The sequence below is a fragment of the Podarcis erhardii genome (genome assembly GCF_964252035.2).
Source record: "Podarcis erhardii genome assembly, chromosome: 2".
Taxonomy (NCBI): domain Eukaryota; kingdom Metazoa; phylum Chordata; class Lepidosauria; order Squamata; family Lacertidae; genus Podarcis; species Podarcis erhardii.
In genome coordinates, this window is record NC_138498.1 from 3317471 (window position 1) to 3336985 (window position 19515).

General features: G+C 45.8%; 1 protein-coding gene across 5 annotated transcripts in view; it reads left to right on the forward strand.

Annotated features, from left to right (window-relative positions):
• The window catches only part of TNS2 (tensin 2), a 123413-nt gene that overhangs the window by 62327 nt on the left and 41571 nt on the right, over positions 1-19515 (forward strand). For 4 of the 5 annotated variants that reach the window (XM_081851666.1, XM_081851668.1, XM_081851667.1 and 1 more), the window contains exons 2-3: positions 3293-3404; positions 3734-3771. In XM_081851666.1, coding sequence (XP_081707792.1) covers positions 3293-3404; positions 3734-3771 — 150 coding nt within the window. Of the gene's footprint in view, positions 1-3292; positions 3405-3733; positions 3772-10867; positions 10976-19515 lie in introns of all 5 variants that reach the window. The other variant, XM_081851669.1, reaches the window with a different exon arrangement.

A 19515-nucleotide genomic window follows, 5' to 3' on the forward strand; every position in this document is an offset into this window, starting at 1 on the left:
ATACAGAGCCCTCCACATCAGCCCAACAAGGTGAATCTGATAAAATTGCAAAGCAACTTATGGTGTATTCAAATTGCAGCTTAGTACTGTCATATCTTGAAGTATATCACTCAGGGATTCCTCAAACCAGCTTTCAGTTCCTACTAATGTGTAGAAAGGAGATTCACTTTTGTTTATAGAGCCAAGAATGGTGATAGTGTGGCTATTCCAGTTTAATTAAACCGGAGTAAAATATTGTGATTTTGTTTAAGTTGCTCTTAAGCATACCCAGATGACTATTTCTCTTCAAAGCAGTTATTCACAAGAATGGTAAGGTTGCAAGACCCCTAAAAGGCCACCTAGTTTATCCCCTTGCCATGAGTCAGATCTCGCCATCCACCAGCATCCCACAAGAAAAAGCAAACTACGCCATTCAGACCACAAGGTGAGCAGAACACATCTCTTGCAGAAAGCTGATTACAGAGTGAAATAGCCTGGCCCAGTGAGCCAAGTTTAAAAAACAAAGCATACAGGGGCGCTGCCAAACTGACCTGGGGAAAAATTCCTGTCATCCCCAATGTATTTGTTTGCTTGCTTCTATGGATACATTTAGATGTATTTTTTCTGCTAGGGGCACTCAAATCAATTTACAATGAATCTGTCAAAAAAAACACCAACCCCCACCCACACCTGAAAGCCATTGTAACAAAAGTTCAGCCTCCAGCAAAGTCATAGGAGTAGTAGCTAAAACAAATAAGCAATAATAAAAGCACCACTGGAAGCCAACTAAATCGTAGAATTATAGTTGGAGGGGGAGGCAGAGGGCATCTAGTCCAACCCCTTGCAGTGCAGGAATCTTTTGCCCAACATGGGGCTTGAACCCACAGCCTTGAGATTAAGAGTCTCATGCTCTACCAACTGAGCTATCCCAGCACTCATTTTTTTAAAAAAAGATATATCTTGTAAGGGGTAAACTACATGCTGCAGAGAATGTGGTGCTGCAACTGATAATGTCTGGTATAGACTCCCAACATTATTCCACTGTGAATTTCTCTGTTGCTTGTGGTGATGGGAAAATTGCTTTGTGTAAGTTGAACAAGATGTTTTAGACAGGGGAGGGGACTCTACCCCGCCCTGCCATTTTCAGCATAGGCTGTGCAAGACAATTGGTCCATCAACACTGACTGCCAATGACTCTCTGGGGTTTCAGACAAGGAGTCCCCCCCCCCGCCCCACCTGAAAATGCCGGGGATTGAACTCGGGAGCTGCTATGTGCAAGGCAAACGCTCTAGCACTTAGCTGTGGCCCTTTCCAATCAAGCCCTCACTCATTTTAATGTGCAGTTCTGCTGGAAATTGTTCATCAGGGCAGGGGTATGGTGTGGGGAGGACCAGGGGGGCTGTAGCCCCAGGCACGTGGTTTTAAGGGGGCATGAACCAGGTGCCCCCCCACAGGGATCTCCCCCCTGCCTGCCACTGGGGGTCTCTGGGCCTCAGGGCCCAGCCTTGCTGGTGTACCCCTGGTTCCCTTGCCAAGGGTTGTGTTGGCCAGCCGGGTTCCCCCCTGCGTGGACAGGTGGGCAGGCAGTGCAGCACAGCCCCGTGAACTGTGTGCCCTGCGCCTGGCAGCAGCGACAAGGGTTTGGCTGGTGCAATGGGCTTTGTTCACCCTCCACGCCCAGCCCCTGGTCACTTTCAAGGTGAACATGTGCATCTGCTCTTCACCCTAATTTCAGTTAGCGAGGGAAGTCACTGCTATCTTCCGTCCATGTAGTTGAGATTATACATTCCAAATGAGTGTAGGTATTTCTTCCACGTTCCAGCAGAACACTGAACATTGACCTGGCACCAGCCATTCCAGGAAGAATGATCTAATGGACCCTTAGCATGCACATTCCTTCTATCTGTAGAGGATTAGGCTGGGCCTGCAGCTTATGGAGGAATGTGCAGCAAAGTTCTGCATATGTCACAAAAGTTCATTGCAGTCATTGGACTTTTTTGGGGGGGGGTGTCCTTCCCAAAGGAGTGGACTGATTTTGTTCATGTTCTTCAGTTCCAACTCTACAGTTCTTTGATTCTATAATTCTATGATTCTAAGAGTCTGGGCCTTACACGCACACAGAAATGCTCTCCTCCCCAGCAGGTATGTCTGAATGTGATTAATTCGTATAAAGATGGTCTTGCTGGCTCAGATCCATCTCTAGTTAGTTGAGAGCTGCAACAGTTTAACTTGCTTGGAAGTAAGTGTCATTGAGTTCTGCGGTGCTTACTTCCTTGTACGTGGGTGTAGCTTTACAACCCTAGTTGGTTAGATCAACCAATTCTAAAAGAATATTTTTGTTAACTAAAGAAGATGCTACCCTTTGCTTACAATGAAGTGAATTATTTGTTAATATGATACGTATAAAAACTGCAGATGTCAGGTACCATCTTAAGAGGCTTTCCTCCACTAATACTGTACATTCATTTTAGTGCACAATTTCTCCTAACATATGCATTTTGTACATAGTACGTAGCAGAATCTGTAGAAGTGCTAATTTCGAAGAATAGCTGTGTTCATGCATTATTTCGGGAAGTGTGAATTATTTAGCTTTGCATTAAAAAATGAACCAACAAAATTTGCATGGAGGTTATATGATCCTGCCGTCAAGTGATTGTTATCTTGTACCTTCCACTTTAGTCTTCTGACACTTCTTTCAGTGAAAAAAGTCCTATGTATTTATTTATTGGATATGGGTTTGTTGTGCAAGAGCACACTGTTTTGTTTTGCAAAGGGTGTATGCCAACATCTACCTGAATGTGTAAGGAATTAGTGCAGAAGTGTGACAGTGAGTGTGAGTTGTGCCTGTTTCTAGTGGCGGCTGGTAGGGTGGGAGGCCGGCAGACTAACAGTAGGTGGAGCCAGCCAACTAGGAGACAACTAGGTCTAGACAGAGACAACTAGGTCTAGCCCTGGTCCCATCTTCCTCCCTGCTGAGTTCTACAAGGGCAAGACTGAGATTGAGGAGGAGGAGGATGAAACTGGCAGCCATGACCACCCCCTGGACTGGATGTAAGTAAGAGGGCAGGTGGGCACTTGCTGAGAGGAGACTGAGGTTGGTGGGGCAGTGCCCCCCTTGCCCAAATGGACTGCCTTTTGCATTGTAACATGTCTGCATTTTAGTACCTTCAACAGCAGCACAGCTGTTCTCTTCACATCTTTACATTGTGGCTTCACAGACACATGTCCATGGTATCTGTTTGTGCAATGAACAGATATTTTTATTTTAGCGATCCCCCATACTAAATCCCTGACCCTGTGTTTGTCATTTCAGCCTGGGAAGGTGTCCGAGCCTCACACCTTCAAAGAGAAAGTATTTAAGAAGAAGAAAAAGGCCTGTGTTGTGTGCAAGGAATCCATTGAGACCCAGGGTCTTGTTTGTAAAGGTAAGAGCTGTCCAGATATAGTCCTCCCAGTCTTCCTTGTCTTTCATAGCGGAGAAGCAAAAGGCCCAGTCCATATGAATAATTCTCCATCTATTTAAAAAACACAGAAGCCAGGGTTGTCATTCAGTTAACAAGAGCATCCAGGACAGCAGAATTAAAAGGAAGCCACGTGGCAATTAAATAACCACACAGTGCTCTTCAATGTGCTTTACTCTTGTACCATATACCTTATTGTTAATTGCACATCAGAGAGAATCCGTCTTTAAGGTTACAAGGTGTGGATCTGGAATAGCTTTTCTGAAAGTGGGTTTTGTTTTTTTTCCTTGCAGTGTGCAAAGTGGCAAGCCACAAGAAATGTGAAGCCAAGGTAAGAGCAAAGAGGAGTTTGTTAGAAAAAATAGGGGGCACGGTGCTGTTTAGTGGCATATAATAATCACTTCAGTTTGCATTCTGTGCACATAGATGCGTGTTCCTTGGGAGTTTAATAAACCTACCCCACCCCACCCAAAGGCCCCTTCAAGTGTGTGAAGGAGCAGCAGCAGCAGCAGCAACTCCCACAGCCCGACATTCCATTCCATTCCTTGCTATGTGTGGGTCTTGTTAGCTTAGTGCTGGCGAGTGCATGCCTCCTCTATGAGGTCACCACTCTGTCCTATGTTTTGACTGTTTGGTGTCAAAATGCCCTGTTTTAAAATGGAAACAGCGTGCCTTTGCCTGCACTTGTGAAATGTCAGCCACCTGGGTGGAAAGATCTGAACCATTTTGGGGTTGCCATTTCCAGTTCGAAGGATGGTATCCTCATAATCACCATTCTTTATATAGCACCAGCCATATTCATGGCGCTTTACAGAGCGCAAGAGGGCAGGACCCTGCCCTGAGGAGCTTCCAACCTGAAACTGACACACAGGAAGCAGAACCAGAAAGGGGGGGGGGGCAGAGTTAAAACAAGGTAGGAATCTGTGGTTGTTTCCGTTCTTTGTGCTTAGGGTTGCTTTAAGGCAAGGGTGAGGAGTCTGTGGCCCATGGGCTAATTGTGACCCTCCAGTCGTATGGGGCTGTCAGTAATCACCCCATGTCACACCCGTCTATGGGCCTGCTCCCCAGCAATCAGTGGCGTAGCAAACTCAGGGGGTACCCAGTGCGGTAAATTTCTTGTCACCTGCCCCCACATTGAAATTATTAAAAGAAGGAAAAATAAGATGCTTACAGTTTCAAGTGTTATTTTCTAGTTTATTTATTGTGAGCATAAGCACTTAAAACCGTTTTTTTCCTAACTTTGTTCTCTGCAAATTTTGAAATCACATCATCAAAATCAATTCCTTTTGCTACTTTGTTTTCAATTGACAAAATGGCCAAGCCAGAGACCTGAGCTTGACTCATAGTGGACCTAAGATAACTCTTGATTAATTTTGGTTTTGAAAAACTCCTCTCACATGATGTCTAGCAATGTAAACCGAATTTTAGAATAACTATTCAGAGATTTGAAATAAGGCTCAAAGCAAACAGGAAATTGCCCTAAAAATGGCAATATAGACATATATTTGTGTTTACCTTTTAGGCTGTGTGCCTGTTTCAGCAATTCACATAAGCCTCTAGTAAAAATGTCATTTATGGAAATAGCAGGAGTTATATAATCGGGTCTTACTCAAAAATGTCAGGAAGCTACTTTGCAACTACTCACTTTTAACCTAGGATTGCATCCTCTGCAAGGAGACAGAGCAGCTTCAAGCCTATCTGCCTAATGATAGAACCACCTTGTGCTAGTTCATCTCACCCTGTACAGCAGCTGCACCTTGTGTTCATTGATCTGGTGCTGAAACCCACAAAGTACTTAGTACTTCAGTACTTAGCAAGTGAATATAAAGTAAAGCACCAGGGACTTCATGCCTCTGTAGACTAATTGTCAAACCCAAGGGGGGGAAAGTACCAGTGGCGTAGCGTGGGGGGTGCAGGGGGGGCCGGCCGCACCAGGCGCAACATCTGGGGGTTAGGGTTAGGGGGCGCAAATCCACGGGTTAGGGGGCGCAAATCCACGGGTTAGGAGGCGCAAATTACTTGCCTTGCCCCGGGTGCTGACAACCCACGCTACGCCACTGGAAAGTACTCTATACGTTTACTTGAGAATTGCATGCCTAATAGTACCTGTAGCACAATTGCTTCTAATTTCTATTGCTTATGAGGATGACTTTTCTCTATACTTTTCATACACGACTATGCTGCCTCTACAAGACAATAAAAAAAAAAATCACCAGTATGAACCGGTAGTGCCAGGTAGTGTGTAGAACCTTGACCATTAACATAATTATTCAGGCCTCAAGACCCAACTAGTCATTGAAATATTTATTGGTAGTGGCGCCCACCCTGTGGAACGCCCTCCCATCAGATGTCAAGGAAATAAACAACTATCTGACTTTTAAAAGACATCTGAAGGCAGCCCTGTTTAGGGAAGTTTTAAATGTTTGAAGTTTTATTCTGTTTTTAGTATTCTGTTGGGAGCTGCCCAGAGTGGCTGGGGAAACCCAGCCAGATGGGCGGGGTATAAATAATAAAAGTATTATTATTATTATTAGTTATTATTATTATTATCAAATAGATTTCTAGCAAATACTTCTATAAAACTTGAGCAAATTATGTCATATTATTTTCTGTCATTTGAATGAACTTGAGAATGGTAGCTACTCCTAGTTCAAATGGCTGGAGAACTAATGGTTCGAACTTCATGAAAAATGGCACCTAAAAGGACATATCTAGTTAAAAAAAATACTATTAATGACTCTATTGTTTCAATTCATTTTATGCTCCTTTACATCCATGTTTCTAGCTTTCATTTCCCTCCTCTACTCTTTCCCTGCTCCATATCATAAACCCAGATAGCATAACTGCATAGTTTTACATATATTTATTGATTGCATAGCATGTAATTAATCTATTGAACATTCACATTGTTAATTAATCTTGGCTCCATTAGCCTATGTTTGCAACTAAGGCTGTAATCCATTTGTCCCATTCTGCTTGTCAATGGGAGATGGAAAGCAGAGCTCACTCCATCAGCTCTGCTGTGACAGACCTAGCCATGGCACCTCAAAAAGCAGTCCCATGTAATTCAAGGAGGTTTACTCACAGTTAAATGGGGTTGGGATTACAGTATAAGACTGCAATCCTATACCCACTTACTTTGAGGCACATCCAGCTGAACTTGGATGGGAATGACTTCTGAGTAGATATGCATATATTTCACTGTAAAGTACGATCTCTCTACAGTTGCGACCCTGCCTCCAGTTACTCAGGTATAGAACTCATGCATAACTAAGGGCAGGATTGCACCCACAGCTGTCACACAGAACTACCCCTGGGGATGCACACATGCCATGGTAATTTCTCTGCTCATAGAATCCTATCCTGAGAATGTTAGGCTACAGTCCTACACACATTTACACAGAAGTAAATCCTATTGAACTGAATGGAGTTCCTACTAAGGAAACATCTTTAAGAATGCACTAGTAGTTTCACTCAACATTAGCTGTGATGTGATCCACTTGTCCTATGGATTTCAAATGACCAAAATGTAACTTTCTCCAAATTGGGGCCATAGAACTGCCACATATTAAATGTAATTAGTACAAACTCCTTCATGACAGGAACATTCACCTGCACATACACACCCAACTCTACAGATCAACCTTTCTCAACCTTGGGTTCCCAGATGTTGTTGGACTACAACACGCATTATCCTAGCTAGCAGGACCAGTGGTCAGGGATGATGGAACCTAGTGGCAAGAAGCAGGGGGTGGGGTGGTTGGCGAGAGCTTTAAAATAAAGAGGTGCGTCTTGGCCATCAAAGATGACGGTCCCTATTCCACACAGAGGAGGGTTTGGGGGTGTTACAATCTAAAGGGGGGGCACGGAAGGAGAGGAATCCAATGCAAGCATGAAAATGATGGCGTTGGAACTGACCTGTTTGTGTGTGTGTTTAGAGGAGGCATGGTTGGGGGCAGAATGGAGAAGATTGAGGGGAGGAGGATCAAAGCCCCGGCAGCTCCCACGTAGTTCGGTGCGCATTGATTAAACACGCTCCATGGTGTGTAGGAGGGGAGGCAAAGAGGACAAGGAAGGCGGCAGCAGCCTCCGCCGCTCACTTGCTTTGGTGCACAGGTGCGCAAGGCTGGATGGAGGAATCACTGCCCTCCGAAGCCCCTCAGAGCAACCTCTAGGGGCAGAGCCTCGTTAAAAGGGCAAACGGGATTCTCTGGGTCCCACCAGCCTTTATTTGTGCAAAAGGGGTTTGGGTTCAGCCGGCATTATGACACCCAGGGCAGACTGCACCCCACACCCCTTGGTTGCAATGCAGAATAGTGCCTCAGTGGTAGGTTTATGTTGGACTGTCCATACTTCAGTCCCACCTCCCCTTTTAGTTTTTCTGCAATGCTTCACCAGTGTTACCACATTATTGCCATTTGGAGGGGCACTCTTGCACTATAGCACGACAAATTCGGGAAAAACTCCACCCCACCGCTGCCCAGAATATGTGCGATATAAAAATAGGTCACAGCCGGTTTCAGCAAGAAGCTATGGGACACTGCAAATGCAGCAATATTTATTTATCTGTTTCTTAAAATTTATATACCGCTTGATTGTAAAAAATGAATCATGAGTGCACTACAGTGGTACCTTGGGTTAAGAACTTAATTCATTCTGGAGATCCGTTTTTAACCTGAAACTGTTCCTAACCTGAGGTACCACTTTAGCTAATGGGGTCTCCCTCTGCTGCCGCCGCGTGATTTCTGTTCTCATCCTGAAGCAAAGTTCTTAACCCAAGGTACTATTTCTGGGTTAGCAGAGTCTGTAACCTAAAGCGTCTGTAACCTGAAGCGTCTGTAACCCAAGGTACCACTGTATTTATTTATTTATTTTTAGTCTCAATGCCTTCATTTATTATCTTATTTTTACTTTTTTAATATACATTTTTATTAGTTTTTACATATATTTTCCAAACAGAACATTTCATCTCATCTCATCTTATATAACATTTTGGGTATTTTAGCCTGAGACTTCCATCAACCACGTCTAATGATTTTCAGACCTCATCTCTTAATCTTACATTTGTTATCCTAACTATTACTTTTAATATAATCCATAACTTAAAATCCATTCTCATAAATCTTTTCTGCAGTATTTAATATAGTTCTCCTTACAAAACTTCTTGTAGTCCTACAAGCATAGTTGGTTGGTTACAATTGTCTTTCAGATAACTTGTATATTTACTCCAATCTTTCAAGAATTTCTGGTCCCGCTGGCTTCAAATTCTCCCTGTCATCTTATCCAATTCTACGTAGTCCATCAATTTCATCTGCCATTCCTCTTTGGCCTCTATTTCTGTGCCAATAATACTCACGCTGCAGTTTGTCGCATATAAAAACAGTTTTTTTATCTTGTCTTTTAATGTCAGTGCCTACAATACTAAGTAAAAATGGTTCTGGGTTTTGTTTTGTTTTTATAAATGTATATTTCAACATCTTTTTCATCTCATTATAAATCATTTCCCAGAAGCCTTTCACTTTTTTACATTCCCACCACAGATGATAAAAGTGCCTTCCTTTTCCTTACATTTCCAACATTTATTACTTATTTTATACATTTTAGCTAATTTCGCTGGTGTAATATACCATCTATACATCATTTTCATTACATTTTCTTTCAGAGCACTACATGCAGTAAATTTTGTTCCTTCCTTCCATAATTTCTCCCAGTCTTTTAGCTGTGTATTATAAACAAAGATGAATGCACTATTTTTAAGGCCATCTGCAGAGGCCCTTTGCCTCTCTAGACACAGTAGCACATGCTCCTTCCAGCCCCGTTTCAAGCCCTGGAGCATCCCTGAGATCGGAGATGAAAAGGAAGCTGCCACGAATTGGAGATGGAGGCTTCCCCTGGCTCTGTGCTGTCCTTTTGTGACTTCTCTGTAGATGAATGTGCTCTCCAGCATGCCAGGGGAGGCTGCAGGAGTTGGGGAGTTGCTGAGGAAACACAGAGCTCTTTGCACAGGTTCTGGCTTGAGCCTGGCCAACTCCCAGAGGGAAGTGTGGGGAAAGGGTCAGAAGGCCTGACCTGAAGAGGATCTCTTTGGGGTTGCAAGGCTGCTTTTGAGCATAGCTGGAGCCTTTAGTTCTATGGACAGACCTACAGCTAGGGAAAGAGAGAAATCTAAAAACAAAAGGGGGAAAAATTCTTTTAAGGATCAAGTAGAGCAAATGCAAAAATGGCAAAAGATTAAGGTTTTCATTTGGGGGTGGCAGAGCTGGCTTTAGTTTAGGAGATGCAATGGGCAGGGCAGGGCCTTCTCTGTTGCAACACACATACACCCCAGTGGAATTAATTACGACTTGTTACTATAGATATTTAGAAAGTGATGTCAAGAGATCTCCCTCCCCTCTTTGGCTATGGTAGCAAAGAGGGAACAGGGAGGGAGAGAAGCGCTCTCCACTGCCCTCTGGCTATGCAGTCTGCTGGTCAAAGCCATAAACAGCTCCTCAAAAATTGAATGGGTTAAATTGATTTAGGAGAAGGGCTGCAGCTCAGTTGGTAGAGTATCTGCTTTGCTGCAGAAAGTCCCGGGTTCAAGTGCACAGCGTCTCCAGGCAGGGCTGGGGCAGACTCCATCTGCATCCTGGAGGGCCACTGCCAGTCACTGAAGGCATACTGAGCTAGATGCCGCAGTGGCAGCTTCCTATGTTCCAAACACGTTTATTACTGACAGCAGTAAACGAAACCAAACACGTTTATTACTGACAGCATATAGAGTTCCCGCTTGGGCACCCAGTCAGGCCCTGATCTGCTTAGCCTTAGCAAGGCTTCTTCATTGTGCACCTACTTTTCACTGGGGCTTCCACTAACGTCCTTTGTGGTTAGTTCCACCTTGGCCACACTCCTGTGCACCGTTATCCAGGCATGATGAGCCCTGGAGTCAGAACCTGCGACTCCTGTGAGATCCAGACCTCTGGCCCTTTAAGCCCGCACGGGGCCGCTCTTCTAAGTTGTGTAATTATGGAGCGGAGTTTGCCTTGGACCTGGGCCAAGGGCTGCAGCTGGAGGAGAAGCCACTTAACTCCAAGCTGCTGCTGTTCTGGGACTAGTCCTCCCCCCGCTCCCCTTTTCTAAATAGCGGGATCAGTGGCCATTTCTGCAAACACAGCTCTGCTCTCAGGAAAGACGTGACAGCGAGTGGGAGAATGTGGGGAAGGGAGGAGGACAGCTAGGAGGCTGGAGGGTTGAGCAGGCTTAGTCCCTCATCCATGGGACAGCTGGGGCCTCTGGTTTCCTCCGTGTTGCTGGTGCCTCTTTTGGGAGGCTCCCTCTTAGGCAGAGAGAGAGAGAGAGAGAAGAAAAGCCGGCACCGATCGCTGGATTGCAAGCAGGGAGAAGAGCTGCCGCAGCAGACCTAGTGTAGAATTGGTATCTTCCAACAGGTGGGCTGGAGGCGTGCACGGTTCTGCTAGCAGAGGTGTGTGTTCTTCCCTCGCCACAAGGGGGCAGCAGTCCCCGGAAGGAGCGCTGGTCAGTGGACACTGCTTCAGGTGAGGGATTAAGGATGAAAAGGTGGGTAGAAACCCCCATTGCAGCCGAAGGGACCACACTTATTTATTGTTATTTATTATGCTGTTATTTATTTATTTATGCATTACATTTATTCATTTGCTTGTTATGCTGTATTCATTAATTAAGCTATACACTGCCCATTGACCAGGTTTGAGCCACGATAGGTAAATGGGAGGCATTTGCTATATTCTTTTGTTTATTATGGGTGGGATTCAACTCAGCAGCCCCAGGAGCGGAAGCTGCAACAGGACTTCCTTGGGGATTTTGCCCCCTTTCCTCCCCTGTGCAGCCCGTGCTTGGTGGGAGGGGGTGTTGAGAGAACCCCCAGAACAGCAGGCGGGGGTGGGGGGAGAGGGATTTGCTCTGTCTGGCAAGCTGAAACGTTTGCCCTGATGGAACGATTGTCACAAAGCTGCCTTGTATTCCTCCCTATGTTCATATCCTGCCGTTCCTCGGGGTGACCCAAGATGACATTTGTGGTTCTTCCATGACCCCTCTTTGTCGCATCCTCGCAATAACCCTGAGAGATGGGTTAGGCTGAGAGTGTGTGTGTGTGTGTGTGTGTGTGTGTGTGTGTGTGTGTCACAGGGCCAAGGTCTCTCAGCGAGCTTTGTGGCTGAGAAGAGGTGTGAACCTGGGTCTCCAGAGTCCTAGCTCAATGCTCAAACCACTACACCATCTTGGGCACCAGATGCTGGGGATAAGCAAGGAGAGAAGGCCACTCTTGCCTTCATGGCCTGTGGCCTTCCAGATATGTCTGTCTACTGCTGGAGACAGATTGCTGGACTAGGTGAACTTTGGTTTGGATTCAATAAGGGAGTCCTAACATTAGTATTCATAAGGTGCAGGGCAGTTTACAACCACAGTGTACATTGGGTTGGATCCACTTTGCCTCCTGTGAAAGCAAGGGCACTTTCCAGTCACGGAAGAATCCTACTGGCAGAACATGAAAGGAGCTGATTTTTGCTGAATGTCCTCTTCTCCTGAAGCCTGCTTTTTCTCCTGAAATTCGATTTGGAGGGCAGGGGGTGGTGGCTCTAGAGAGTGTGGGTCTCCCCCCCTTCTCTCTCTCTCTCTCTCTCTCTCTCTCTCTCTTTTGGAGGAGAAGACATTCTCAGCTGCTCGGAAGCAACCTCTGTTTTCCCCTCCTATGTTGCTGGCCTGTAGCTCCAGCCTGCATGGCCGACAGTCAAGGTTGATGCAAGTCATAACCCAACATTTGGAAAGCACCAAGTTGCGGGAGGTTGTTCTAAGCAGAACCTGAGAAGTGGGGTATGAAATGTGATTTCAGCTCTCTTGACATAATATGCTGGAGACAGTTCTCTAGTAACACTTCTTTATTAAAGCAACAAGACTAAGACCTGAGGAGGGGAGAGCTACATTTATAGGGACAGGGAACTAGCTAGAAAGGATACATTTTGGAGGGAACAATATCAGGCAATCACAGTCCTGCCTTTTGGAGGCAACCAATAAGACAGAGGATCCAAATACAGCAGCTTAAATGAACCAATAGTAGCTGTACCCTCTGGAACCAAAAGGCAGTTACTTTACCCTAATGCAAATACAGACAATAATAATACAGATATAAAATCCTTTGACTCAATACACAACAAAATGCATAGCTCTTGAAAAGAAAAGTTCGTAAGTTTTTGCCTCTGCTGTTTATTTGGAGTCTCTCCTTCTTCTCTCTTTAAGTTGCCCAAGATTCCCCAGCGGCATATGGCTTAGATCTTGCGTGACTCGTCCAGAGCAATTTGTTCTGCAGCCTCCTCCCTGGAATCTCTCCCCCTCCGCTGTTCCCCTGGTGGGGAGAGTTTCATCCTTGGACTTTGGCTGGTGGGAGGCCATTCAGGGGAGGCATCAGGGACAGTAAGAAGGCTGCCCTTTGGTGGGCTTTCCTCGCACACAGGGCCTGACAGATTAACGTACTTGGAGGTGGAGTGGATTTCCACCCCTCCTGCAAGCCACAATGCCCTTTTTCTCTTCCCTTATGTCATGTTTTGCCTTCCCCTATAGCGAGTGTATTGGCTTGCATACAAAAGTCATCTGGAACTGCTTTGCTCATGAGAGGTACCGCCTTGCCGGATCAGACCAAAAGCTGCATCTAGTCCAGGATTCAGTCTCTGTCAGCCTCTGGAGAGGGTGAGCAGAGTGGGTGGGGCACATTTTTTGAATGCTTCCCTAGCTAGCGAAAACAAAAACTCCCTACCAGTAGAAAAGCAGTGCATCAGGAAGATGGGATCAAGCTCAGCCTGCTCCTTCCTGCGCTGATTTTCTGCATGCAGGGAGATTTTTGTTTTAATTAACTTACTTTAATTTAAAATACTCATGTAAGCCTTCCCATCACAACTTACTAAATGTGATATAAAGAAAAAGAAAATACACTTCAACAGGAAAGTGGCCACAACTTAAAACTCAGCTTGCAGTTCTTTCAATTGAAACCATCAATTTACTAATTAAAGGTCCTTTTAAAAAGTTGATAAAGATGGGGCTATACGTACTTCTTCTGGGGGAGAGTTCCAAGAATCCAAGGTCACTATGGCAGAGATCCTGTGGCTCACACCTGCCAGCCTGACGGAGGGATTGAAAGCAGAGCCTCAGAAGCCGTCTCAAGGCCTAGGCAGCTTCACCTGGCTGCAAGCCGGCCTTCAAGCAACCTATTTCCAAACCCTTTATGCCACGGGCAGCAGGGAAACCTTCAGCCCAAGGGCCACGTGTCAGTGGTGGGCAGAGCAGGGGTGCAAATTTTACCTTTGTCCAGTAGGCATGCTCCCACACCCCCCTCTCCGTCCAGGCAGACTAAGGGCATTTTCAGAGTCCCAGGACATGTTCCAGCCAACCCAAAACACTTGGGCCAGTGACGGGTGTAGCCTGGGGAGCATTCTGAGAGCCAGCTAGAGTGGCCTCATGGTCCACATTTGGGCCCCAGGCCTGAGGTTCCCCTCCCCAAGTTTATGGCTTCAAAGAGGGAGCCTAGAGCTTTCAGTCAAACCTTTTATATTCCTTTATTGTAGAGGGGCATCAAAAATGTGATCCCCTGCAACCTCTCTAGTATCACCTCCTTCATGCATAGGTCCTTAGAAGAGGCATATTGAAGGCTGAGATCCAAGGCAGCCCAGGTTTGAAGACTGGTGCATAAATGGACCTGGCTAAGCCCCTTTCCTGCTCTGTGCTTCATATACACACCCCGCTGCTGCCTGTGGCATCTGGAAGGAGGGGAGTACAAAGCCCCCACCCCTCCAAGCTCAGAGGCCTGTCTATCCTTTGCAGATGTGCCATAAAAATGCAATGTCTTCCTTTTACTAAGAAGCAGCCCAGCTCATCCGGCCGTGAGGCCTGCTAGCTGTGCAGTTGGCCTGTTGAGATGTACAGCCTAGACTTCCTCCTCGAGTTTCCCACATCCTGGCGACCTCCCCTCTGCCTCCCATGGGCTGGTCCAGATGTTTTCCCAGGCCAGGGCTTGCTGGAGGGATCAAGCCAGAGGGCTTGGGAGGGGGAGGCAAGAAGCTTCCTCCAGAACAGCGCGCGCACACACACACACACACACATCTGCTCCACATCCCAAAAGTTTCCCACAACCGAACCGCAGGAGAACATTCAAGATTGGAGGCCGTTTGTGTCTGAGAGAGGGCATGTGTATGTGGGGCAGGGTGTGGCCATGAGATGAAATGGGGCATGAGCAGCAGAGGGAACCCCAGACTAAAGACCCAAGTGCATTTGCAGAAAGTGGGAGAAAACTGGAATATGAGTAGAGAGATTAGTAAATGGATGGTGAATTATCCTGAGTTCTTTCCGACTACTCAGGCTACCACATCCCTTTAATCTGCTTCCAGTGGGTCAATGCATGCATTAATTGTGTTCTTTTGAAACTGCAGTACTGAGGTTTCAATCTCATGCACGCATGCTTGGGATCAAGGGTGCCAACTTGCCCCCCACATTGCGGAGGCCCGGCGTCAAGTGATGTCATATGCACATCATGCGCAATGGGGGGGGGCGAACCAGGCATTTACTAGCCTGCTGGCCAACACATTTCTCTGTTAAAAATGATGTGTGGCTGAAAGCAAAGACACACTTTTTAAAAAGCTTTGGATACTAGGAAGCTATTTCCGGCCATCTTGGTGATGACTATTTATAGGTCTGCCTGTGAGTAAAATTTACATTTGTTGGACTTCGTTCTGAGGGCCAAATTAGACATGACATGCCCAACATTTTCCCCTCCATGGCTAATCATAGTTCCAAAGTATGTGTGTGTGATTTGGATCTGGGCCATGGCAGGGGAGCAAGCATTTGATGATCCCCCCCCCATGCCCTCCTCCATTATGCTGATCTAACCCTGTGGCTGCTTTTAGCAATCAAAAAAGGTAACTGGAGATGCATTCCTGTGTCTCTGCTGTTAATTTCTCCCCTTTCTATGCCTACATGTATTCTTATTAGTAGCAGCATTTGGTGGTATTCAGCTCCTGTGTTGCATTAGTGGAAGGATTTCCGCATGCACTATGGGACTCCCCCCACTTCCCCCACATGTACCCCAGAAACACCTAGGACAGATTTAAGGGGAGAACAGGAAGGAGAGGAAGAGAATAGTCTATTACACAAGCAGAAATCCTTGTGCTGACAGAATGTTCATCTAGCACTGTGTTTAATGTATTTTTAATCAATAATAATAATAATAATAATAATAATAATAAATTTTATTTATATCCCGCCCTCCCCAGCCGAAGCTGGGCTCAGGGCGGCTAACAACAATAAAACAGTACAAAAGTACAACACAACATAAATCTCTAAAATCATTCCTTATAAAATCAATTCAAATCAAGCCACTGGCAACCATTGGGCCAGAGCTCGGCGAAGATTGCCAAGGGAGGGGGTCAGACTGTGCCCTGGCCAAAGGCCTGGTGGAACAGCTCTGTCTTGCAGGCCCTGCGGAAAGATGTCAAGTCCCGCAGGGCCCTAGTCTCTTGTGACAGAGTGTTCCACCAGATCGGAGCCACAGCCGAAAAAGCCCTGGCTCTGGTTGAGGCCAGCCTAACTTCTCTGTGGCCTGGGACCTTCAAGATGTTTTTATTTGAAGACCGTAAGTTCCTCTGTGGGACATACCAGGAGAGGCGGTCCCGTAGGTACGAGGGTCCTAGGCCGTATAGGGTTTTAAAGGTTAAAACCAGCACCTTAAACCTGATCCTGTACTCCACCGGGAGCCAGTGCAGCTGGTATAGCACCGGGTGAATGTGATCCTGCAGTGTGGACCCCGTGAGGAGCCTCGCTGCAGCATTCTGCACCCGCTGGAGTTTCTGGGTCAGTCTCAAGGGCAGCCCCATGTAGAGCGAGTTACAATAATCCAGCCTGGAGGTGACTGTTGTGTGGATCACAATGGCTAGGTCAGGGCGAGAGAGGTAAGGAGCCAACTGCTTAGCTTGGCGGAGATGGAAAAATGCCGCCTTTGTTATAGCTGCAATCTGCGCCTTTTTGTTGGAAGCTGCCCAGAGTGGCAGGGGAAACCCAGCCAGATGGGTGGGGTAGAAATAATAAATTATTATTATTATTATTATTATTATTATTATTATTATTATTATTATGGATACTTAGAATCATAGAATTTGAGGGAAGGGCCCAAAGCCTACCCCCTGCAATGCAGGAATTGCAACTAAGGAACCCCTAACAGATGCCCATCTAAGTTGTTGTCATTGTTATTAGTATTGAATCACTTTCCACATAAATCTCAATCCTATAATAAAAACAAAGTAGAACAGTTTGAAAAACGATGCAAATAATTACCCAAAGCAGAGACCTAAAAAAAGTATTGAATTGTTCCTGGAAATGTGTCTGTCAAATCTGAAGAGGAATGCTCTTCCACAAAATGGGCAGCCAAACTGAAAGCCTTGCTCCAAGTTGTTGTGGAGCACCTGATGGATTCAAGTTCCTGAAAGCTTTTCCTTAAGTTGGGGCTTATCCACACTTCCTCTCGTTCTGCTGGGAGAAATCGCTCTTTGAGCTCAGCTGGAGCAAAGGACAAATTGATTGCCATTTGTTCCGCTCTATCGCTAAGAGTGGGTTTTAACTTGGAAAGGAAGGGGGCAAGGGGTAGACCACTTGGACCTGTGTCTAGAAAGTGCTTTCCAGACATGACACAAGCAGAAGTTTGGATGAGCCCTTAGTCTCTTAAGTTGCTACAAGATTCTCTTTGTTTTGACTATTAAGCTTTTCTCCTGCTTCCCACTCTTGACTTCACTTCCCATCAATAAACATTATTTCAGAAGGTGTGGGGAAGGGAAAGAGGGGCGGATTATGAGTCATTGATTCCTAGGTCTCTTATTCCAAGTCATAATCCTTACCCCTTTTTTCAGCCTCTGAAGCAGTAGATGACTGTAAGAGATCAGGGGTGGGGAACTGGATCATGGTGGAGGGCCCAATCCTTCCCTTCCTCCCTCTCTCCCTGTAGGCCAAGTTTGACAGTTGGTAGCAGTCAACTAAGTGATAAAATTCCACAAGAAGGCAGCAAATACATAAAAATCCAAAAACTGCATTCATTCCATCAGCGCAGAGAATGTGCACCAGAACGTTTCCTCACTCTCCTCCGCTTGCCTGCACTCTGTACCTTCCTCAGATCTGCTCAGGAAGGTTGTGGAGGGGAACTCAGAGAAGATTAAGTGGGTGCGATGGGAAAACTCCATTGCACAAGCATAAACCCTTGCTCTAACTGAACAACTTTTACTTAGAGCTACATTGGATTCAACCCATAATTCACAGCCCTGTAATTTCTGGAATTGGGATTTGAAAGTGATAGGACTATGCTATTCAACTCTGGTTCCATTTTGAATGTTAACCCAGCTGTGCACAATCAGCTGTATAATTTTATCCCACCAGGTAGGTGTGTCCTGCCCCCAGGATTCAAGATGCCTGCTCAGCCACAAAACAAAATCTGTATATTCAAAACTCCCAAGCTTTGCTTCAAGAGGCAATTTAGATGAAGGATAGGGAGAAAGGGTGGGGAATCCTCTTTCTGCCCCAAAAGGCAAGTCATTCAGAGGGCAACAGCTGGCAGGTCACAAGGACCTGATTAGATTCAAAATGCTTATCGATCGTTTTTTGGAGTGCTAATAACAATCTGGCAAATTAAACTGTCCCCCCAACTCCCCCAGGCTTCAGAAGAGAAGATATTCTCCACCCCACTTGGTGTTTGTTTGTTTCTTTAATTAAAGGCACAGGTCACAAAAGAATACCCTGCGTCATGTGCAACAGGCACCTCTTTTGTCTGTTTACTTAATTGCACCCTTGTTCACACACAGTGTAATTTCAGTTGTGTTGATAGTTGGTTTGACAAAGGCACTCTGACCTGCCACTTTGCACCACATGATGGGACAGAGGCAGGAGCTGCAACTAGCTTTGACACCCAGACAAAACTACTTGGTTTGATTGAGCCCCACAGCTTTCCAGGTCTGAAAAAAACATAGGACCCATTGAGGCAATGTGTTTTGCATTTAAAAATTAAAATCTCATGAACTCAGTGGGTAGAGCATGAGACTCTTAATCTCAGGGTTGTGGGTTTGAGCCCTAGAAAGATTCCAGCTTTGCAGGGGGTTGGACTAGATGACCCTTGGGGTTACTTCCGACTTTACAGTTCCATTATTAGTATCATAGAATCATAGACTTGTAGGGTTGGAAGGAGCCCTGAGGGCCTTCTAGTCCAGGCCCCTGCAATACCTCTTCCTCTTGCGCAGCACATTCTTGTCCAGAGGGATCAGTTTTGTCCTGCAAAGGAGACTTGGCTCTTTCTTCCAACAACCAGAATCTTTGCCTGATCTTAGTTTGCAAGTTGCTTTGGAAGTTCTGTTGCAGTGCAACACGGGAGCGTCTGACTCTTACCTACCTAGTTTTCATAATGTAGCCCAGGAGCAGAAATAAACTCTTCTTAGTCTGGAGTGTGACCAAGATGGGAGCAGGGAAGAGTTTGTTTTTGTAAGGGAGCTTCTTAAGGAAGGATGAGGGGCTCCAACATGTAAGCACAGGGTTCATGTGCGTAGTGGTAAAATCACCCTCCCCTCCCCCCAAAATGCAGCCGTTCCTTTCCTGTGTGTGACTCATGGAAAAACTTTACACATGTACACAAGCATCCCAGCTCCTGTTTGTCTAGGTAGGGAGGGGAATTCTTTCTCTGTCGAAGCCACATTGCTTATGGGGGCAATCTGTTGGGGGCTGCTAAGTTTATGTGGGTGTGACTGAATCCAGCAGTGGGCACAACCATAGCCCAAAGTGGGCCTGCCCCCTACTTTTCTTTTTCCTGACATCATCTGTGCCCCCCCCCTCTCTCTCTCTCTCTCACACACACAGTTTCTGACACCCGCTTCGTTCTCCCCATCCCAAGGGCTTCCTGCCTGTGGTATTTTGAAATTAGGTTGGAAGCCTAAGAGTCTGATCTGATTCTACATCATTTTGGTGATTTCATCACTAAGTGATTAATGATATGCTGTCATGAAGGGGGCAGCTGCATAAGGAAAAATAGAAAGGGGTATTTACAGTACAT